Source organism: Talpa occidentalis, unplaced genomic scaffold, assembly GCF_014898055.3.
Source record: "Talpa occidentalis isolate TD23 unplaced genomic scaffold, MPIMG_talOcc4v2.1 talOcc4.8, whole genome shotgun sequence".
Taxonomy (NCBI): domain Eukaryota; kingdom Metazoa; phylum Chordata; class Mammalia; order Eulipotyphla; family Talpidae; genus Talpa; species Talpa occidentalis.
In genome coordinates, this window is record NW_023605194.1 from 77329331 (window position 1) to 77349870 (window position 20540).

At 55.1% G+C, this 20540-nt stretch overlaps 1 protein-coding gene across 1 annotated transcript in view; it reads left to right on the plus strand.

The window, feature by feature from the left end:
• CACNA1S (calcium voltage-gated channel subunit alpha1 S) overlaps positions 1-20540 on the plus strand; it is a 59032-nt gene that overhangs the window by 20255 nt on the left and 18237 nt on the right. Inside the window, exons 8-26 of the mRNA XM_037496829.1 lie at positions 1504-1649; positions 2108-2189; positions 4399-4559; positions 5262-5487; positions 6099-6306; positions 7247-7367; positions 8193-8307; positions 9121-9214; positions 10221-10290; positions 12616-12748; positions 13374-13503; positions 13779-13838; positions 15272-15378; positions 15835-15922; positions 16164-16271; positions 18284-18336; positions 18613-18759; positions 19180-19381; positions 19848-20006. Of these exons, the coding sequence (XP_037352726.1) occupies positions 1504-1649; positions 2108-2189; positions 4399-4559; positions 5262-5487; positions 6099-6306; positions 7247-7367; positions 8193-8307; positions 9121-9214; positions 10221-10290; positions 12616-12748; positions 13374-13503; positions 13779-13838; positions 15272-15378; positions 15835-15922; positions 16164-16271; positions 18284-18336; positions 18613-18759; positions 19180-19381; positions 19848-20006 (2410 nt within the window). The remainder of the gene's footprint in view (positions 1-1503; positions 1650-2107; positions 2190-4398; positions 4560-5261; positions 5488-6098; positions 6307-7246; positions 7368-8192; positions 8308-9120; positions 9215-10220; positions 10291-12615; positions 12749-13373; positions 13504-13778; positions 13839-15271; positions 15379-15834; positions 15923-16163; positions 16272-18283; positions 18337-18612; positions 18760-19179; positions 19382-19847; positions 20007-20540) is intronic.

A 20540-nucleotide genomic window follows, 5' to 3' on the forward strand; every position in this document is an offset into this window, starting at 1 on the left:
GACAAGCACATGCCCTGGTTAGCGAGGAAGAGACTGGACATGCAGACACAGACAGGGGGATTTTTATCTTCCTTTCTTCTCCCCAAGCTCATGCTCAGCAACAAGATCCCATAACCTTCAGGTTAAGCACAGACTCTGAGGGCAAGACTGCCCAAGTTTAAATCCCCACGGTAGCTGTGTGATCTTTGTTGAATTACCTGACCTCTCTGTGCCTCACTGCCCATGTCTATCAAATAGGTATAATTTCAGTTCCTGTTTCATAGGGGTTGGGAAAGGATTTAATGAGTTAATCTGTGTAAAGATTAGACCCGAGTCCAGCATTTACTAAGTGCTCAGTGTGAATGGCCTTTCTCCATGAGCGCCTACCTCTCTGGGCCAGCCCTGATGTGGTCCGTCTGCCGAGCCACAGTGAAGAGTCTAGAATCCAGCAGCAGTCCCCATCCCATTGCCATGACCCCACCCCAGAAGCTTCCTTCCAGAAATTATGCAGACAGAACTTAGGGGGTCCGTGAATGTGAATAAGACAAACCTGTCACTTTTTATTAACACTAACTGAAATACAGTGTTTCCTTCCACTATGAATTTGGGCCACAGGCCACAGTGGCGTTACCACTGCCCATGACCTGTCCTGGTGGCTATTCCGTGTCCCCTCACCATCGTTGCAAATATCATTTACAGTCATCACTACTTTGAAATGATGATAGTTATTAGGCCAGCAACGATACGTATATTGCTTTATGGTAATTTATTTATATTTGAACAACAATATTTTAATATAATTGGTTCCTTTGTAGTGCTACAGTTTTACTTTGTGCATTTTCCAACATTAATCTGAAGAGGGACCTGTAGGTTTTGTGGGATTACCAAAGGGTCAAATTGGTCAAGAGCCCCCACCCCACCTGCCCCTGCCCCTGGGTTGGTGCTGAGGCCTAAAAAGTGGAATCACATGCCTGTGAGTGACCCCTCCCTGCCCCTCATCCCCAGCTCCTCAGAGCGATGTCTGTGTAGGGGTCTCCCTCTTTCCCTGCTTACTGGCTGAGTTGCCTTCGCCCAAGATCCCTCCACTACCCTCAAGTTCTTTCCTTCTACTGCCGCCGTCTGGCTTCTTTTGGGCTTAGGCCTGAGATGGGCCATCATAACTAAGCTTTGAAGGCCACTTAAAGGGTGATAACAGCTTGGAAAATTTGAGGAGCTACGACTGATTCAGCTAGGACAATGGACTGTCATGCTGATTACCCCTAGTGTCCAAGGGAGACCCAAGACAAGGCAGGAGAAATAATTTGAGACGAGAAGTCATGGATAAAGGGGGCTGATCACTCCAAGGCCTTCCTGGAGGGTGAGGATGGTGAATGGGAGTGAGAGGGGCTGCCCTCCAGCCACAGGCGGGAGCTGAGACCCCAAGAGACACTCTTGGGCCAGAAGAAGGGGGCACAGAACATGGAAACTCCTTTCCCCACCCCTTCTCCTTTTCCCTCCCCTGCCCTCTCCCCTGTTCCATTTTAGGGAATTCACCAAGGAGCGGGAGAAGGCCAAGTCCAGGGGCACTTTCCAAAAGCTCCGGGAGAAGCAGCAGCTGGAGGAAGACCTGCGGGGCTACATGAACTGGATCACGCAGGGCGAGGTCATGGACGTTGAGGACTTGAGAGAAGGTTTGGGCCAAGGACCATGCTCAGCATCCTCCCCGCTGCTTTGAGCTGCCCTTCTCAGTCTGCTCCCAGGGAGAGCATGACCTCACTTAACCTCCTGTAAGCCCCCCCAGCAAGTATAACCTTGCCACTTTGCAGATACATAAACTAAGGCCCTTGGTGTATGAGTGACTTGCCTAAATTTAGCCTTTGACCTCACAATGGTAGCATCCGGGGTGGCCAGGCCTCGCTCTTCCCCAAGTGCAAAGAGCCATCCATGACCGTCCCTCCCGGGCAGATTGAGGGCTCTTCGGGGCCCTTCAATTCCTGGGAATCTGAGTCTCAGGGAGGCACAGTAGGATCCAGGCCACCTAAGGCCCTTGTCACAGGTGTTTCCAGGCAATGGGCCTTTCCCTGGGACCCCAGTGTGCCAGCCCTGTGGGGCCTAGAAGACTGGCCCACTGTGCCTCTCCTGTCCCCAGGGAAGTTGTCTTTGGAAGAAGGAGGCTCCGACACAGAGAGCCTGTATGAAATCGAGGGTTTGGACAAAATCATCAAGTTCATGTGAGTATCTGCTCGTCCGCCAGGCCCTCCAGTCCCGAGCTCCTGAGACCTGAGTTAGAGGCCAATTACCTTCCCCACACAATTTTTTTTTTAAAGATTTATTTTGTTTTATACAAGAACTGGGGTACAGGTCAGAGGTGTGGAGGGTGAGAGGATTCACCAGAGACAGATTGGGGAGCAGAACAGGCAGACTGAAATACACTGCTGAGGGGAGCAGCGGGTGAGATAGGAGAGGTCTCCTGCGCCAAATGGGTAGCTCCCTGGCTGGCCGGGAATCAAACCTGTGCTGCAGAGGCTGCGGACAGCTTCACAGCGCGGCGCTCAATCTGCTGCACCACCAGGGAGGGCCACCCCCGCTCCATGGTTTTAGAGTTGCATTTCCAATTTTTCAGAAGGGCAGCCTCTCTGAGAGGCCTCCAAGTAGCCAGGCCTCAGGCAACCCTGCGCCTCCAGAGAGGTGCTGAGCGGATGACCTAGTTACAGACACATATGCGGAAGGCACTGGAGCTGGGGGCACGGGCCACGGGCTGCTACCCTCTGCTGGAGTGGACTCAGGCAGGGAATTAGTGGTGAGAACTCTCAGGAAGAGGGAAGGTGTGCCTGGCAAAGGGCGGGAAGCTCTTCAGGAAGAAGGCTGTGGAAGGGCTCGCTGTCTCCAAGGCCTTTGTCTCAAAAGGTTGGTGCCTTTGTTTGGTTGGCTGATTCCTTTTCCAATTCATACATGAGTGTGATTTTAAAGATCAATAGAGAAATACATCAAAGAAAAGATGAAGGTCCCCACTGCCCTGCAAAAAGGTTACCATGGTAACAGATGCATAGCTTCCAAGAACTTTCTGTCTCTCTCTCTCTCTCTCTCTCTCTCTCTCTCTCTCTCACTCTCTCTCTCTCTCTCTCTCACACACACACACACACACACACACAGAGTTTTGGTTTGGTTTCAATTTTTTACATGGTAGGGCTTTTTTTGTTAGCTACTGCCATCTCAGCACCTAGAACAGTGCCCGACATACAGGAGGTAGTGCCAAATAATTGCTGAATAAATGAATATGGTATACATGTTATCTAGTAACTTAGACTTTTAACTTCAAATAATCGATTGAATTTTATACATCCAAACACACACACCTTTTTCTGTTAAGATGATTTCTTAGAACAATGTCAGGCTCATGGCCAAGTCAAGGGGAAGGTACAGAGAGAGATGGCCCACCTTCTCCCTGCCCTCACTTGCCTCATGCAGCCTCCCTGGGCCATCCCACCCCTGGGGAACATTTGCCCAAGGGGTGAGCCTCCATTAACAAGCCATAATCCCCAGAGAGCACCGCTTCCCTAAGGCTCACTCACAGTTTTGTACATTCAGTTGGTTTGAGACCTATATGTAATGACTCGCGTCCATCTTTGTAATCCCATATGCAGTATTTTCACTGCCCTAAAAAATCCTGAGTTTCACTTTTCATCCCTCCCCAGGCCCACCCCTCACCACCACTGCTCTTTTTGCATCGCCAGAGTTTTGCTGTTTCCAGAGCGTCGTATCATTGACTTGTAGCCTTTTCAGACTGGCTTCTCTCACTCAGTAACGTGCATTCGAGGGTCTCCATATCTTTTCTCAGCCAACAAACACACCTTCCTTTGCATATCTCCGGAGGTCAATATTCCCCAGTGTGGATGTGCCGTCATGTATTTAATCAACCTCTCCAGTCTCGGACAGCACAAACTGTGCCCCAGGGACAGTGTGCAGAAGCGCAAACCCTTCTGCTGGGCAGGTTCCTAGAAACTGCTGGGTCAGAGGGTAGATGGTCTTTAAACCTTTGTCAGTACTGCCAAATTGCTCCCCTAATGGCTCCACTGGCTATCAGATAATATTAATTTGTTAGAGTTGCTTTTAGCGTGGGCAAAATGTGCCCCCGCCACCAGTGTTCCTTTAATTCAGATTAAGTCTGATGGCACCCCTGCACTAGGCCAGGCTGCACTGAATGCTTTGCATTCTCTGATCCCCTCTGAGCTTGGCATTGCTATTGTTCTCCTCTGGAAGATGAACTCAGCTGGTCAGGGGCAAGATCTGGTCAGTCTGGCTCTGCTGCTCGTGCCCTGGTGTCTGTCGCGGGGCTGGAGGGGAGACCAGGCAGCCAGCCTGGCCAGAGTCTGACAGTCCCAGGCAGGTGGGAGCCGAGGGTGAAGCGGCTCTTTGCCTCCACCTTTGACCTTCCTTCAGCCGACACTGGAGGCACTGGAACCGCATCTTTCGCTGGAAATGCCATGACGCGGTGAAGTCCAGAGTCTTCTACTGGCTGGTCATCCTGATCGTCACCCTCAACACCCTGTCCATCGCCTCCGAGCACCACCACCAGCCGATCTGGCTGACTCACCTGCAAGGTGAGAGGGAACAGAGGGAGGCTAGAAGAGGAGGTTGAAGGGCAAAGGCAACTAGGGGTACTTCAGGTCTCACAGAAGATTTTGTCCATTGACCTGGAACACTGTTTTCCAGAAATTATGGGCTGTGGGCACTTGATAATATGGTCTAAACTCCTCCTTCTGTAGTGGGAAAATGTTGAAAATAAAGTCATAAAGCACTCTTATGAAAGAGCTCTTGGGGCCTCCTGGTGGCTCAAGGGGTTAAGACGCAGCTCTATGAAGCTATCGGCAGCCACTGCAGCACGAGTTCAGTCCCTGGCCAGGGAGCTACCCACATGGCGCGGCAGACCTCTCCTGTCTCACCCGCTGCTCCCCTCAGCAGTGTATTTCAGTGGATCCACCTGTTCTGCTCCCCACTCTGTCTCTGGTGAATCCTCTCACCCCCACACCTCTGGCCTGTACCCCAGTTCTTGTTTGCATAACTAAATAAATCTTTAAAAAAGAAAAAAGAAAGCACTCTTACGTAACCCTGTAAAATATAGTCTGGTTTAGCTTTTAGAGACTAGTGTTCCTGCAATGGCCAGACATCCCCAGGTTTGACCAGATTTTGAGAGTGAAATGGACAGTGTCTGGGCAGGGTGGGGGTGCGGGTTGAGGGCTCAGCCACAGCAAAGACTCGCAGGCAGGAGACGGAAGGGCCGGCCTGGTCTTGCTGCCCTGCAGATGTTGCCAACCGGGTGCTGCTATCGCTCTTCACTGTGGAGATGCTGATGAAGATGTATGGGCTGGGCCTGCGCCAGTACTTCCTGTCCGTCTTCAACCGCTTTGACTGCTTCGTGGTGTGCAGCGGCATCCTGGAGATCCTGCTGGTGGAGTCGGGCGCCATGAACCCGCTGGGCATCTCCGTGCTGCGCTGCATCCGCCTCCTCAGGCTCTTCAAGATCACCAAGTGAGGGGGTGCCCGAGCACCCCGTGGGGGGGGTATAAGTTCCTGGAAAGCCCTCCTTCCCCAGAGGAGACATTGCTCCCCACCTTTACCTCATTCCTTTATTTTCTCCTTGTCTCTTACCATTGTCTTATGGCGGGGCGGGGAGGAGAGGGTGTAGGGAAAGGGGGGAAGGAAGAGACTGGAGAGGGGAGGAAAGAAAATGGGAGCAGTAGGAGGGAGGTGGGGTGAGGAGCAGCACAAGACAAGGGAGTGGCGGAGGGGTGAAGGGGGGATGTGTGCATCGACCTGAGCATTTACTGAGCACCTGCTTGGCTGGGCCCTGTGTCAGGCACGGGGGACACAGGGGCACAGAGGGGGCCCTCGCTTTCCTGGGGTCCTAGTGGTGGGGCCAGAAGCTAAACAGCTGTGCTACTAGTGAGGGTGAGATGACTAAGGGACACAGTTCTCTGAGGGAAGGAAAAAAGTGGGCCAGCAACCTCGAGTCAGGAACTTCCAGCCCCAGCGGCCCGTCCCCCTCTGCTTCCATCAGCCCCGAGGCTTCCCCCAGCCCACACTCACCCAGGCCTCGAGAACACCGATGGCCCTCTTCCACCTTCATCCTCATCCTCCAGGTACTGGACATCGCTAAGCAACCTGGTGGCATCCCTGCTCAACTCCATCCGATCCATCGCCTCCCTCCTGCTGCTGCTGTTCCTCTTCATCGTCATCTTTGCCCTGCTGGGCATGCAGCTCTTCGGGGGCAGGTATGACTTTGAGGACACAGAGGAGCGGCGCAGCAACTTTGACACCTTCCCGCAGGCCCTCATCAGTGTCTTCCAGGTAGGTGTGCCTGACTGCCGAATTCCATTTCTCAAACTTCGTGATCAGGATGGACCACATCACCTCCTCCAGGAAGCCTCCTCTGATATGCTGGTTTGAGTTCAATGTCCCTCTGCAGGCTTCCTTACCACCTGTGTTTCTCTGCCTTGTCATCATTGCTTAACTGTTTCCTCCATGCTCCTGAGACTAGTCGTTATGCCCAGTGTCCTGTTTGTCTGTCCCTGGGGCTGAGCAGAGTTCTGGCTTATGGAGGGACCATAGTTAGTACGTGGACAGGGGTGATCATATTTCTGAGCTCAGGGTCACACAAGGTGAGCTCTCCCTCCCTAAGGCGACGAAAGCCCCGGAGAAATGCAAACCTTTCCTCGCTCAGCAACATTCACTAGAAACCACCCAAGGGAGTTTGGCTGTGATTCACCTAACGGCTCTCAGGACCGCAGGCCCCTGGAGGAGCTTCCTCAGTGTAGGGCAGAGGAAAGCGCCCCCTGTTCCAGCTAGTAGCTCTTGACTAACACACCTTGTTAGGACCCATGGGAGGAGCAGTGTGTGACAATTGGTGGGTCCTACAGGTGGCTTCACACACCCCCTCCCTTGCTTGTCCACCTCACTGCTGACCAGCCCTGTGTCTTTCAAGGTGCTTGAGGTGTCATGCTATTCTGGAGGCTGGGATGACGGGAGGCCTGGATGGGTGCAGTAGAGTTAAGCCTGAGCTTTGGAAGAGCATGTGGAAGCAGTGGCCCGATCATCAAACTCCCTGGCCTGGAAAGCCAGTGTCTTCACTGGAGGAGGCCCAAAGAGGAGAGGGGGCCCTCTCATCCTGGCGTGGATGTGGAGAGGAAGGTGGGGGAACTAGACAAGAGGGAAGAGGTTTTTTAGACAGTGCAGTCCCAACAGGAGACTCTCACGACCCTCTGTGTCCCCTTCCTCTCTCCCCACCCAGGTCCTGACAGGGGAGGACTGGACCTCGGTGATGTACAACGGGATCATGGCCTACGGCGGCCCATCCTACCCCGGCGTGCTTGTGTGCATCTATTTCATCATCCTCTTCATCTGTGGCAACTGTATCCTCTCGGGAACAGGATGCAGGAAAGGGCTTAGGGGAGGGTCAGGAGAGGATCTGAAAATGGCTGTTGGGATGCCCAGCCAGGCCTCCTCTGGCTGGAATAAGGCCTGTCTGAGGCTCATGGGGAGCTATGTGGGCAAGGGCTAGGGATGTAGTACAAATAGCAAATGCAGGTGTGACCGTGGGACAATCCCTTCCACTGAGAAGGCTAGAGAACCACAGGGTGATCGGTTATGCGTGGAGGGGATGAAGTCCAGAAATGTTGGCAAACCCGGAGCAGGTTGGAGGGCCAAGCAGCAGTGAAGATGGGGCAGCCTGGCCCAAAAATTCACAGGCAGGCGGGGACGAACTAGGGAGTCAAGCAGCTGGAGCTCCAGTAGACGGTATAAAGAGCTGAGCAGCTGGGAGGGTGAGGCGGATGGGTCAGAGAGTGCTGGCAGTGCCCAGGGCCCTGATGCCTGCACCTGGGGTTGTGGCGAGGTGGGGCGGGGGTGGGGGGAGAACTGTTCCTTGAGCGCCTCTGTGCTGATTCCTCTCGCGTTGCTCCCGAGCTCCCTATACATCCGGTGTTGTGACTGGAATCAGTTCTAGACCAGAAGGGGACGCTATTCAAAGGATTCCTGGGCACCCTCTGCAGACAGGCCCCTGTGGATTCTATGTCCCCAGGCTCATGCCCTCCCATGGGGTGGCCCTGGCAGGAGGAGCACCAGTGACCCCACTCAGGGTGGGCTTGGTGCTGCAAACACATGAGCAGGGCAGGACTACGACTCCAGGGGCTTCCCATCAACCCACAACCCCAGGATCCTTAGCCAGATGCCCTCAGATATCCTGCTCAACGTCTTCCTGGCCATCGCTGTGGACAATCTGGCTGAGGCCGAGAGCCTGACTTCTGCCCAGAAGGCCAAGGCCGAGGAAAGGAAGCGCAAGAAGCTGTCTAAGTGAGTGTGTTGTCCTCGCAGGGAGGGACCTGGGGTATGCAGCCAAGGGTGGGCTCCCAGCTCCAGCCTGACAAGCAGGGTCCATGCCCAGGATGGGGCAGGCACCCTACCCACCATCTGGGGCTGGCCGAAGTCCTGTGAGGTGTTCCTGGAGGCAGATTGACTTCTTGGGTTTCCATCTATGAGCCTGGCATGTAACTCTGTAGTCTGGGACCTCCCTGTGGGCTCGAAGCAGGTACGGTCTTCTAGACAGAGTTCCCAAACTTTAGCTGCAAGTGAATTGCCTGTTCAATGCTGGTTCAGGAAGTTTGCGTGTAAGGAAGTCTGAGGTCCTGCGAGTCTACCCAGCTCTTGGGGGTGCCGGGGCTGCAGGCCCAGGAGTCGCCTTGAGTGGTTGCAGATAGAGGCTGGCCTCCTCCAGCGCCCATGCCTGTGCGGATGCTCGGCCCATTCCTGGCGGAGGCAAGACAGGAAGAGAGAGGGAGAGGGACATGAGCAATGGCATCCTGATTTCCTGAGACATTTCTGGAGAACTGAGCCCCATCGTGGACCAAACCAAGCAACCATGCTGCAAATTCTTCATGAACCAGGAGCAAAGCCACTTTCCACCTGTGGCTGACCAGTGAGCCACGTTGAGCCACGGCCTAGGCCACACACCACACCCCCTGGTCACAGAGAAGAGGCTTGCCTGGGCCTGGGCCCTCCCACTGGGCGGTTGGTTCAGAGTCTCCTTGGGGTGTTTGCATTATAAGCAGAACCCACGAAATTTCTAGTTGGGCCTCCACTTTGGGCTTTCTTGGTCTTCCAATTCAGGGGCCTCCCAGACAAATCAGAGGAGGAGAAGTCTGTGATGGCCAGGAAGCTGGAGCAGAAACCCAAGGGCGAGGGCATCCCCACCACCGCCAAGGTGAGCATGTCCTCTGGGGGGTTTCAGAGGCAGGAAGGGGAGAATATTCTGAAAGTTCCCTGGCTCAGCCCTGTGCCTTAGGGTGCTGGCAGGGTGGGGTGGGTGGGGTGGGACAGTGACTCTCTACCTGGCATCTCTGCCCCCCAACTAGGGGGAGCGGCAGTGGTTACCTTTCCAACAGGGAGTCATTGTCCTGAGTGGCACAGATACCTGAAGCTGAGAACCAGTTTCCTCAGAGTCCCAGCTGCCCAACCCCACCCAGGCCCTTGATACCCACTATCCTTGGAGAGGCCTTGACTGCCTCCCACCTGTGTGTGCCCTCCGGGCTCTGTCCAGCCCTTGTGGAGGCTGAGGAAGCAGAGCTCAGAGGGCTGGGGAATGGGCCCCAGAGCAGCTTGCCATTATGGAGAGCCAAGAGGGGACAGTGCAAATGGGCTGGGTCGTGGCTTTGTCCAGGGGTTATTTGGGCAAGTGGTCTCACCTTTCTGGGCCTGGTTTTTCCCAGGTAAATGGGCTGATCCTAACATTACCCACCCTCAGGTGGTCGGGAGAGTGCTGAGCTGAAGCCCACCTGCCCTCTAGCAAAGGCTCAGCGAATAGAAGCTGCAGCACTGGTTTTCCTTTTTTGTTTTTAATTAATTAATTTATTTTTACATCACTGTTCATTTTTAAACAATGTTTGCTCCCCGCCCCAGATGTAGTCCCCGTAGAGTTTCCTGCACCAAGGCACCCGTGCACCATCACCTCAGTCCCCTGTGCTCCTCCCTCCTTCCCTCCAATCCCTCTCCCACCTCCTCCCTGCAGGATGTCTCTGGTTTATAGTTGTCTGTTTTTGTTTTGTTGTGTTTTGTGCTGTTATTATTTTTTCCCTGATATCTTATCTGGTTCCCCTATATTCCTCCTCCAAGTGAAACCATCCGATATTTTTCTTTTTCCTTCTGGCTTATATACAACTGAAAAGGGGCTGATCTGGTTTTCTTCATCTTCACTGTGTTCCTTCTTGCAGCTGAAAGTTGATGAGTTTGAATCAAATGTCAACGAGGTGAAGGATCCCTACCCCTCAGCTGACTTCCCAGGTGCGGGTGCTGGGATCTTGGGGGACATGTGCCGGGGACCCTCGCTTGTGTGGCCCCTACCTGGCTCTCTCCTTGCGGTCAGCACAGAGACATCCCTTCTGCATCTAGTCGGGTAAATGAGCCATCAGTCGGCCTCTCCCTGAATGCACACAGTGGAAAAGGACAGATGGTTTATTTTCATGAATTAAGCAAGTTGGGGAACCACCCTATGCTTCCACGCTGAGGACTCTGTTTTCCAGGGGCTCAGATTTGTGGGTACAGAGTCTTCCATGGCAATTGTGTGGAGCAGGTGAGGTGAGTCCACCCATGTGGTGCAAGAGCTGGCAGGTTCCTGGCTATCCAGTGTCTGGCAGCCCCGGGGCTGTGCCAATGTGGGGTGACCAGTGCCCTGGTGGGCACGTGGGCAAGTCCAAAGGAAGGAGCTGAGGGCCGTGGAGGGAGGACGGCTAAGGCTCTGCCATGAATATGCATCCCATAAACACAAGTAACTGGCTGCGGAAGAAAGCCTGGTCATCTGTGCAAGGAGAGACCCCGTGGAGGGGGCAGACTAGACGGGGTTCAGTGTGAAAGGCTGCCGGGACAAGCCCTGGTGCCCACTCCTGGGCCCTTCAGAGCCCTGGGTCCTGGTGCCATTGCACGTCTATTGGTGATTGGTCTGATTGGCATCTGTCTGGCCCCTTGAATCAAAACTCCAGGAGGACTTTTTGTGTCCCAAATAGCACTGTGTTTGGCATGAGCAGGCACTCAGTAAATGGGATGAAAACATGGATTTTTGCCAAGAGCTGTATGGGGAGAGTGGAGCTGGTCTGGGTAAGACTGATCATGTGTCTTCAAATATCTGCCAGAAATGAACAAATGGGTTCTAGAACGATTCATTTTTGAGCTGTTTTATCTAGCAACCATCACAGTTGCTGGTAGTGGCTGATGTGCAGGTGGCTGACCCAGGTGGGGGAAGCAGAGGGTTGGAGGCTAGTAGGCGGGGAGAGTGGGAGGCTATGGGGGGGCAGTGGAAGAGTATGTCATCTTGCTTCTTTCCAAGCATCATTTGAAGTAGTTGACAACACAAGATTTGTACAACAAAATCAAAATGACCACAAACCAAGGAAATTAAAATCAAGGTGTGAAAAGAAAGCAATACCGTCAAGCCCTGCAGAACCATGTTTCTCTCAAGGAGGAAGTGCAGATACACTGGTGGTCATCTGTGCGGCCTCGGTGTGTGTGTAGTTACACTTAGAACTTCACACACAGTGAAACCGCCTAGCGAGCATTTCTCAAAATGCATCCCTATCATTAAACAGCATGCGGCTGTACCACAATGCTTAGAATTCAGTGTCTGCCCTTCAGCACAGAGGGTGTCTCTGGTGTCCTTGACACCCAAGACAGGAAGTGCGGCAGGAGGCTTATTGTGAGGAAGAAGAAAAGGGGGTCACTGTTTCCTCAAAATGGGAGTGTAATCTGGGGGGAGCTGAGAACTCCTGCAGGTGCCATCATGGTGAGAACAGAACCCAGTGCTCCTGGCTGCCCTGAGAGTCCTACCAGGGGCCGGCGGAGTAGGATGGGGGCTGTGGGGTGAGACTGGACAAGTGCTTGCATATGAGGGACACACCAATTTCCCTCCTTCCCCTGCCTGATCTCTGGATCCTGCTGCCCTCAGAGATGAGGACTTCAGTCATCAGCCCTCCCTCAAAGACATGAGGTCCAGCAAATGGAGCTGGGGGTCCATCTCTTGCCCCTCTACCCTGGCAGCTGCCACCATAGGGGGGACTGGGTAAAGCTCAAGAAGTAGGATTTTTTTTTTTCATGCTGGCAATTCCTCTCTGAAATGACTACTTTTAGAACCCTAGCCCAGGGGAGGACCTCCAAGTCCATTATTTTAATAAGCCACCTGCCCCCCATCAATTTCACAAATCAGGAAGCTCAAGCTGCCTGGCACTGCACAGCAAGGTAGGGGCACAGGCAGGGCCAGAACTCAGGTCTGTTCTGAAACAGGGCACCCCGTGCTCCCTACAAGCTTGCAAGCATTTGAGAGAGTATGAACCCAGCCATGAGGCAGAAAATACAACAGCAAGGCTTCTTGGCCTTGTTCCCAGCCCCACTTCTAGAAGATTCTGGCCTTGCCTCCCTATCCCTAACAGTTCAAGCCTACTCACTGCAGGGAAGGGAGAAGGAAGAGCTACTGACATCCTCATGCCCTGTACTGGCCTGGCACCCCCATTGCCTGCTGGTTGCTGGGGCTTCATGTTTGGGTTCTGAGCACAGAAGCCAGGGGAGCAGTAAAATATGGAAAGACGCCCACAATTTCCCTCCCTTTCCCACTTTTCACAGGGGATGATGAGGAAGACGAGCCTGAGATTCCGCTGAGCCCCAGGCCACGACCACTGGCTGAGCTGCAGCTGAAAGAAAAGGCCGTGCCCATTCCAGAAGCCAGCTCCTTCTTCATCTTCAGTCCCACCAATAAGTGGGTGGCCTCTTAGCTGCTGTTTGGGGTGCTTGAGGGGGCAGGGCACTCAGAGAGGGACATGCCCCTACTCTGGAAAGGCCTCTTTCTCCTGATTCTCTGGACCTAACTCCTGCCTACAGCTTCAGATTGTGTGCCCTGTTTAAAATGCTGTTCTCTGTGGCACTGACCAGTTACTTATACCCAGGGGGGCTGTGCATACTGGCTCCTTTCTGAGAGCACTTTCCAATAGGGCAAGAGGATGAGAAGTGGGGGAGTCATAGTTCTTATTGGCTTCACAATGTTACACCTTTCAAAAATACGCAGACTATGGTCTTTATGGAGTTTCATCTGTCTGCCTCGGGGGTGGAGGACAGCCCCTCCCATTTGTTAGCGGGGAAGCTATGGGATGGTGGTGGAAAATTGGGGGACTATGGGAGAGGGGCCCAGTTGGGAGTTGAGAGTACGGCTGCAGGAACAGAATGAGGGGCAGGCCCCTTGTATGTCCAACCAGAAGGCCACCCTGATACAGTTTGTAATTCACCCTCTGTGCTGAGCTGGAGGCCGAGCACCTGTGTGCCCAGGAGGGATGGAGGCAGGTGAGGCCTGAGTGCCTGGGCTCACAGCTCCCCTGATACCCCTGCAGGTTCCGTGTCCTGTGTCACCGCATCGTCAATGCCACCTGGTTCACCAACTTTATCCTGCTCTTCATCCTGCTCAGCAGTGCTGCCCTGGCCGCCGAGGACCCCATCCGGGCGGAGTCCATGAGGAATAAGGTGATGGCAGACCCACATCCTCTGCCAGCTCAGCACCCCTCCCATGCCAAGTGTCAGCGGCCCGCACACCTCGCCAGTGCCCAGAGTCAGATGTCTCCTCTATGTGGCTATAGCCTTGGAAGTTCTTAGAATTTAAGCCCTTGACAGGTCCAGCATGTGTCACAGACAGGCTCCTGTTACCTGGTGTCAATGGTGGTGAAGGGTATAGTAGTGGTGGTGATGCCATTGCTCTGCCCTTCCTCTCCCTGCTTCTCCCTCCACTGCCCTGTCTCCAGATCCTTGGGTACTTTGACATTGCCTTCACCTCAGTCTTCACTGTGGAGATTGTCCTCAAGGTGAGTAAAGGGTATGGAATAGCCTGCGCATTGAGTGTCCCCAGGCCAAGGATCCAGGCCTGATGTGGCTCCAACTTGCAGGCATTCAGATGCTGGGTCTTAGGGGAGAGGGAAAAGCAAGAAGAAGGCAAAGAGTGACAGCAAAGACTCACAGACCTAGGAGACTAGACAGAGTTTTGGCTGCTACACTGGGAGAGCAGATGAGCAAAGGACTGACTGAGCCCACCTACTTCTCGGGAAAGTACCTGCTGTCCGTGAAGGTGTAGGCATTTTTCTCCCATGTTGAAGGCACAACCTGGATTTGTTGTTTGTTCTGAGACCTTTGTTGCCTATGCCTAGAAAACTTTCTCTTTCTAGGGTCCCCAGAGATATGACTGTCACCTTGGTTGGGTTTCTGGCAACTCTGCCCTATTGCACCCAGCCACTCCTTTTCACAGCACATCTCTGCTCATCCATTCTTGAGTTGGACTCATTCACCACCACAGTGGAGAGTCTGGAGGGCAGAGGGGGAATCTGTCTGTGGCTGTGACCCCATAGACTCAGCCTTCAACTCCACAAACAAGGAGGGGGTAGGGGAGCTGCAGAGGTCCATGCTGTCATATTAAATCAACACAGTGCCTTATTCAAGGCCTCAGCTAGTAAAGGCATTGAGCAGAGGGAGATGGTGGCTTCCCTCTGTCCAGGAGGACTTCCTGGAGGTGGTAACATTAGCATTAGACCTGAAATTGGACAGGACTTCATTAGGGAGTGTTAGCAAGGGCAGTCCAGGAGTCCTGAGCAATGACAAATACATGATCAGGAGATGTTTGGGCTATGCTCAGAGGAGAGAGTGGCCCCCTGGGCTGGGATACCACACACATGCAGGAGAGTTCCAGAATCAACAGCTGGGAAAGTGAGTTGAGATAAAATTATACAGGGCCTTGAATGTCATGAAAGTCTTCAACCTATCAGAGTTTAAGGACATAATGTGTTTGTGCAAAGATTACTAGAGATTATTAGAGAATAGATGAAAGAAACTGAGAGGCAAGCAAGAAATTGGGGTGGGGTGGGGGCTGGGAAGGGGTGCAGAGGGAAGAGAGAGTTTGGAGCCTGGTGAAGTCCAGCCATCCTTAGCGCAGAGGTGACTTCTAAGGAAGCTTCTGGGAAAAGGAGGAATGGTAAATTCCATGGCAGAGAGGACGGTCAGGCTGCCCGTCCCTTGGCTTGTGAGAAGAAGAAAGAGCCATGTTCAGCCTAGCAGAGCTGCCGAGAGAGGCCCTCGGGCATTGAGGACCAGAGCGGCGAGCGGGAAACGATCTCAGGTGGCAGCGGGACCTGGGAGGCAGGGAGGCGGCTGGTAGGCTTCTTGCCTCAAAAGTGCTCTTCCTGAGCGGTCGGAGGCGAATTGCCCTCGAGAAGCCCTTCCTCGGGGGACACGCTGCGTCTCTCCCCAGATGACAACCTTCGGCGCCTTCCTGCACAAGGGCTCCTTCTGTCGCAACTACTTCAACATCCTGGACCTGCTGGTTGTGGCTGTGTCCCTCATCTCCATGGGACTCGAGTGAGCAATGGCAGGGCCTCAGAGCAGGTGTCTGTCCACTGTCTACTGTGAGCCCCTCGGGGGGAGGCCTCTCGGGCCATTGCTGGGGAGCAGGAGTCCCTTGGTGTCACCTACTGGATTTAGTGTTCAGAGCCAGGTCCTGAAGACTAGGCAGGGAGGCAGAGAGAAGGCAGACCCCAGCCGCCCCATGGGGAGCACAGTCCTGCTCTGGGGTTTCTCCTAGTCAGATGGAGAGAGAGCCTGGGGTCACCCTAAAGGAAGCCCTCACTGGGCGTGGCTCACAGACCAGAACACTGGTCCAGTTAGCAGTTGGCGGCTTCCTCCAGTGCAGGACACTCAGGAGAAGGGAGGCAGGAGACAGCAGTGTTTCCAGGCAGAGGAGACTGGAGACTGGAGGTGGGTGGAGGGCTGGAGCCAGCCACCCCCAGCCCCTGCACCCTCTGCCACCTCCTCCAGGTCCAGCGCCATCTCAGTGGTGAAGATCCTGAGGGTACTGCGGGTGCTCCGGCCCCTCCGGGCCATCAACAGAGCCAAAGGGCTGAAGGTGAGCGACAGCATGGGGCGGAGAGGAGAGGCCGCCACAAGGGCCTAAACCTGGACGTCTCAGCCCAGTCGTGCAGGGCACCGACTGCTCCCTTTTGCGTAAAGGGGATAAAGGTGGGGCTGGGGCATCCCTCCCACATCTCCCAGCTTCCAACTACCTCCCAGCACCCCCAACAGGGATAGCAAGGTGGGTGGCGCCGACCTGGTCCCCACCTCACCGCCTGCCCCCCCACCCCCTGCAGCATGTGGTGCAGTGCATGTTCGTGGCCATCAGCACCATCGGGAACATCGTCCTGGTCACCACCTTCCTGCAGTTCATGTTCGCCTGCATCGGGGTCCAGCTCTTCAAGGTGAGCCCCACATCCCTGGCAGCCTCCCCTCCCTGCCCCAGCAATGGTGCATCAAGCAGGAGATGGTCTGTTTCCTCACCCCCCTAAGCAAAAGGAGCGCAGTTTGGGGGCAAAGCTGCTTGGGTCTAGACCATTGTCCTAGTTGATGCTCCGTCCGGTGGCCGCTGTGCTGCTGCATCTGCTGTCTTCTTGGTTGTGTGGCTTCTCCCCGAGAACCACGAGGGGGCTGCATCACCCCCCCCATTGTGACCCTTGGCCCCCTCCTTCCATCCTGCCTGGCTTATCTAACACCCCAACCCCATCAGTCAGCTGTGCTCCTGCACTCCAGGCTCTGGGCCAGTGTGTCTGGCACAGCTACCAGGAGCTTCTGGAATGTGAGTCCATCATTTTGCCAGGAGCCTTCTTTCCCGGGAGAGTGGATCTTCGGTTCCTCTGGGAACTAGCCCTCCAGGAAGCCCCTCCCACCCAGCTATCTTCTGATGCCTCTGACTTTTCCCAGCATCTGCAGGACCCACTGATGTCTGGGTAACACTGATGCCCTGGTGGCGCCCTTTCCTGACTGTGGGGGCCAATCTGCTCCTGCCCCAGAGCATGAGCATTTAAATCACCACGATATAACTGCTGTCAGACTTAGACGTGCGAGGGCATCATCTTATAATCATTCATTTATTCGACATTTAGAGGACATTTTCTGCCAGGGCCTTGCTAGTGCTCAGGGGGTCATGAAGCCCACTTCAGAAGTCCCCCCACACTGCCCTGGGTGCAGGCGCTAGGGTAATGCTCTGCATATGGCCCTCTCCTCCTGGCCCCAGCCTGGGCTGCACCCGCCCCCCCACCCCTGTCTGCTGCCTCCTCCACCAGACTGGGGGCCAGGCAACATCTGTGTCTGCTCATCCCTTTCCCTGGCACCAGCCTGGGACCTGGCACGTAGGAATCCCCAAGACCCCTCCCCGAAGAAAGGAAGATGCTCTTTGGTCTCAGTGCCCCTTACAGGCAAGACAATTGCCCTTCAACACCCCAACTTCCTCTGCATTTTAGTCTCTTATCAAGACACCAGTTCCCACCCACACAGATAATAGCAAGACGTCCCATACAAGTGGCACTTGGCATCACATTTTGGAAATTTAGCACCTGCAGGCCACACTCAATCAGAGTTTAGCTTTGCTTGCCACATTAAGTGGGGTATTTGATTTCAGAAGCCCAGAAACCTGCCCAATGGCACCTGTGTTTCCTCTTGCCCACCTTCCCCTTGGCCCCACAGCCACCAAGGGTGGGGTGGTAGGAAGGTGGGGGCAGCCAGCCTCCCCTCTTCCTGGCTCCGTGGCTGAGTCGTTCTTCCCCTCTGGATCTTGAAGGGGACAAGGCCAGGATCTGTGGGTTTCCAGCTGAATTTGGCCACATCAAGACCTAGTCAACCGCACCTGTTGTTCATACCAAATCTGGGGGGGTCCTCTATGTGATGTAGATTAAAGGGGAAATTGCTCTGTCTGAAATCAGCCTGGGGGAGCACAGAGCCCACCTACTCAGGCCCTGGGGTGGGGGGTGCAGCCCCCTGTCGACTCCCAGACACGCTGTCATCAAAAGGCCACGGGCTCCGCCCCACGCTCCTGCCCCAAAGCCACCCCCTGCAGGAGGAAGAAGGTGGGAGTGGGATGACCCCACTCTGAATGCAGAGGCCCAAGATGACCTCCTGTAGCAGTGGGGGGCAAGGGGGAGCAGGGGCCAAGGTGCAGTCGTGAGTCCATGCCCAGACCCAGCCTGGGCACTCAGTGATGCCCCGTCTCCAGGCTGGTAGCATCTGAGCCTGGTGGGACAGGCTGTGGGGTGGCTGAGGGGTGGGGGACAGGGAAAGAGAAAGACAATTTGGGGGCACCGCTCTGAGGGGAAGAGGACAGTCTCCTCCTTCCAAACGCCCTGCCTCCCCTTCTCCTCCCACCGGCACGGTCACTCCCTGCCATGGCCCACGCTTTCCCATCCTTTGCCATGACATGTCTCCCCCTTCCTGGGTGCAGGGGAAGTTCTTCAGCTGCAATGACTTATCCAAGATGACAGAAGAGGAGTGCAGGTGTGCGGGGTTCTGCCAGCTGTGGTGCACGGTGGGCGGGGCCGCCAGGTGGGGGGCAGTGGGACCCTTCAGACTGGGAACCCCGGAATAAGGAGGGATGTTTAGAGAGGCTCCTTTCCTTGGGTAACTGTGGGGTCCCCTCTCGTCCTGGGTCTGGACCTTCACATCCCAGCGCCCCCACTGCCCGGGGCCCAGAGGACATGTTGCCAGGCCCTGAATGGTGGGGAGGAGGCAGCCATGGGCTGCACACAGAGTGACTGGGCCCCCGTGCCGCAGGGGCTACTACTACGTGTACAAGGACGGGGACCCCACGCAGATAGAGCTGCGTCGGCGTGAGTGGATCCACAACGACTTCCACTTCGACAACGTGCTGTCGGCCATGATGTCACTCTTCACAGTCTCCACCTTCGAGGGGTGGCCTCAGTGAGTGAGAGCAGGCTGGGGCCGGGGCCAGCACTGGCAAGTAGGGGCAGCCCCACTGCTCCGCCCCAGGCCCGTGGCAGGCACTCACATACCCCACCTCCTCCGATGATTTGCAGGACTGGGGGCTGATGGGTTACTCCAAAAGGAGCCTGACCAAGGGCCTCGGGTGAGATGTACCCCAACTCCTCTCTGCCCACATGGGGGAGCTCTGTTGATTGACTAGGGAGAGATGGGGCACCCCATAAAAAGTCAGGCCCTTTCCAGGATCTCTTCCTGTCTTTCCTAACTTCTTTGCCGTCACATGGCTGTTCACAAAGCCCCTTGGCACCCCATGGCAGTGGGATAAAGGCCCCCTCCTGGCCTGGCTCGTGGCCATGGCCGTGTCAGCCCTGTCCAGCCTCCCTTCTCTGCCCGCCCCAGGCTTCTGTACAAGGCCATAGACTCGCACACAGAGGACGTGGGCCCCATCTACAACAAACGCGTGGAGATGGCCATCTTCTTCATCGTCTACATCATCCTCATCGCCTTCTTCATGATGAACATCTTCGTGGGCTTCGTCATCGTCACCTTCCAGGAGCAGGGGGAGACAGAGTACAAGAACTGTGAGCTGGACAAGAACCAGGTGCTGGGCCTCCCGCTGGAGGTGGCAAGCAGAGCCCCACAGGCCCCTGTTACCTGGGCCCTGGGGTCTGGAGGTGACAAGAATCCTGGGTCTGAATGACCCCAAACCTCCATTTGATACCCGAACCAAGCCTCCATGCAGTCTACCCATCTCCATCCATAGACAATACAAGTCGGGGGCGGGGGTCTCATGAACCCTTACCATGCCCAGGGACAGGACGCCATGCAGAGCCCCTGACCTGGGCTGGAGCCATGTTGGACAGGCTTGTGATAGCTCAGGAGGAACCCCAGGGCTCGACGGGACTGCTCTCCCAAATGGTCCAGCAGAGGCCCTCAGTCACAGACTCCAGGGTGAAGCTGCTCCCGGCTTGCTCAGAACACAGGGTCTCTCGAGTCCCTGGATGTGGGTGTGGAAGGGAGCAGGAGGAGGGTCCGGGTGCTGACTTGCCCTGTGTGTGTAACCTCAGCGCCAGTGTGTGCAGTATGCCCTGAAGGCCCGTCCACTGAGGTGCTACATCCCCAAAAACCCCTACCAGTACCAGGTGTGGTACATCGTCACCTCCTCCTACTTTGAATACCTGATGTTCGCCCTCATCATGCTCAACACCATCTGCCTAGGCATGCAGGTGAGGCACCCCAGGGACCAATGCCCCGTGATGGGGTCCAGGGCAGGGCAGGGTTCCCAGATACTTTTCCTAAGCTCCAAGGGAGGGAGGTACCAAGGGAGGTGCCTCCAAGGGAGGCAGAACTCAGTACAAGCCGACCCAGGCCTCGCCAGGCACTTCCAGTCTCCCAAGGAGGAGGTGGAAGTCTCCCAGAGGCAGTGCCATCAGCAGGAGGTGGCACCACAGGAGCCCAGCAGCAGAGGACAGAGTTCTCTTGTGCTGTTGCAAATCTGGATGGTTAAGTTGGCCGGTATTTGGCTCCAGCCCAGAGAGAAATGGAGTTCGAACAGGGGTCTCTCTCGGGAGCCCAGCACCCTTCCTTTATGGCATTGTCACAATTCACGCCATGGCTGCCCAACATTACTTCAGCATCTGAGCCCTCGCGCCTGGAAGAATAGAATTGCACGGCTAGGCCCCCTGGCATGCGCACTTAAGGCACATCCCGCCACACATCCACACAAGGCCAGGTGATGCAGAAGGCTCCGGACAGCAGGC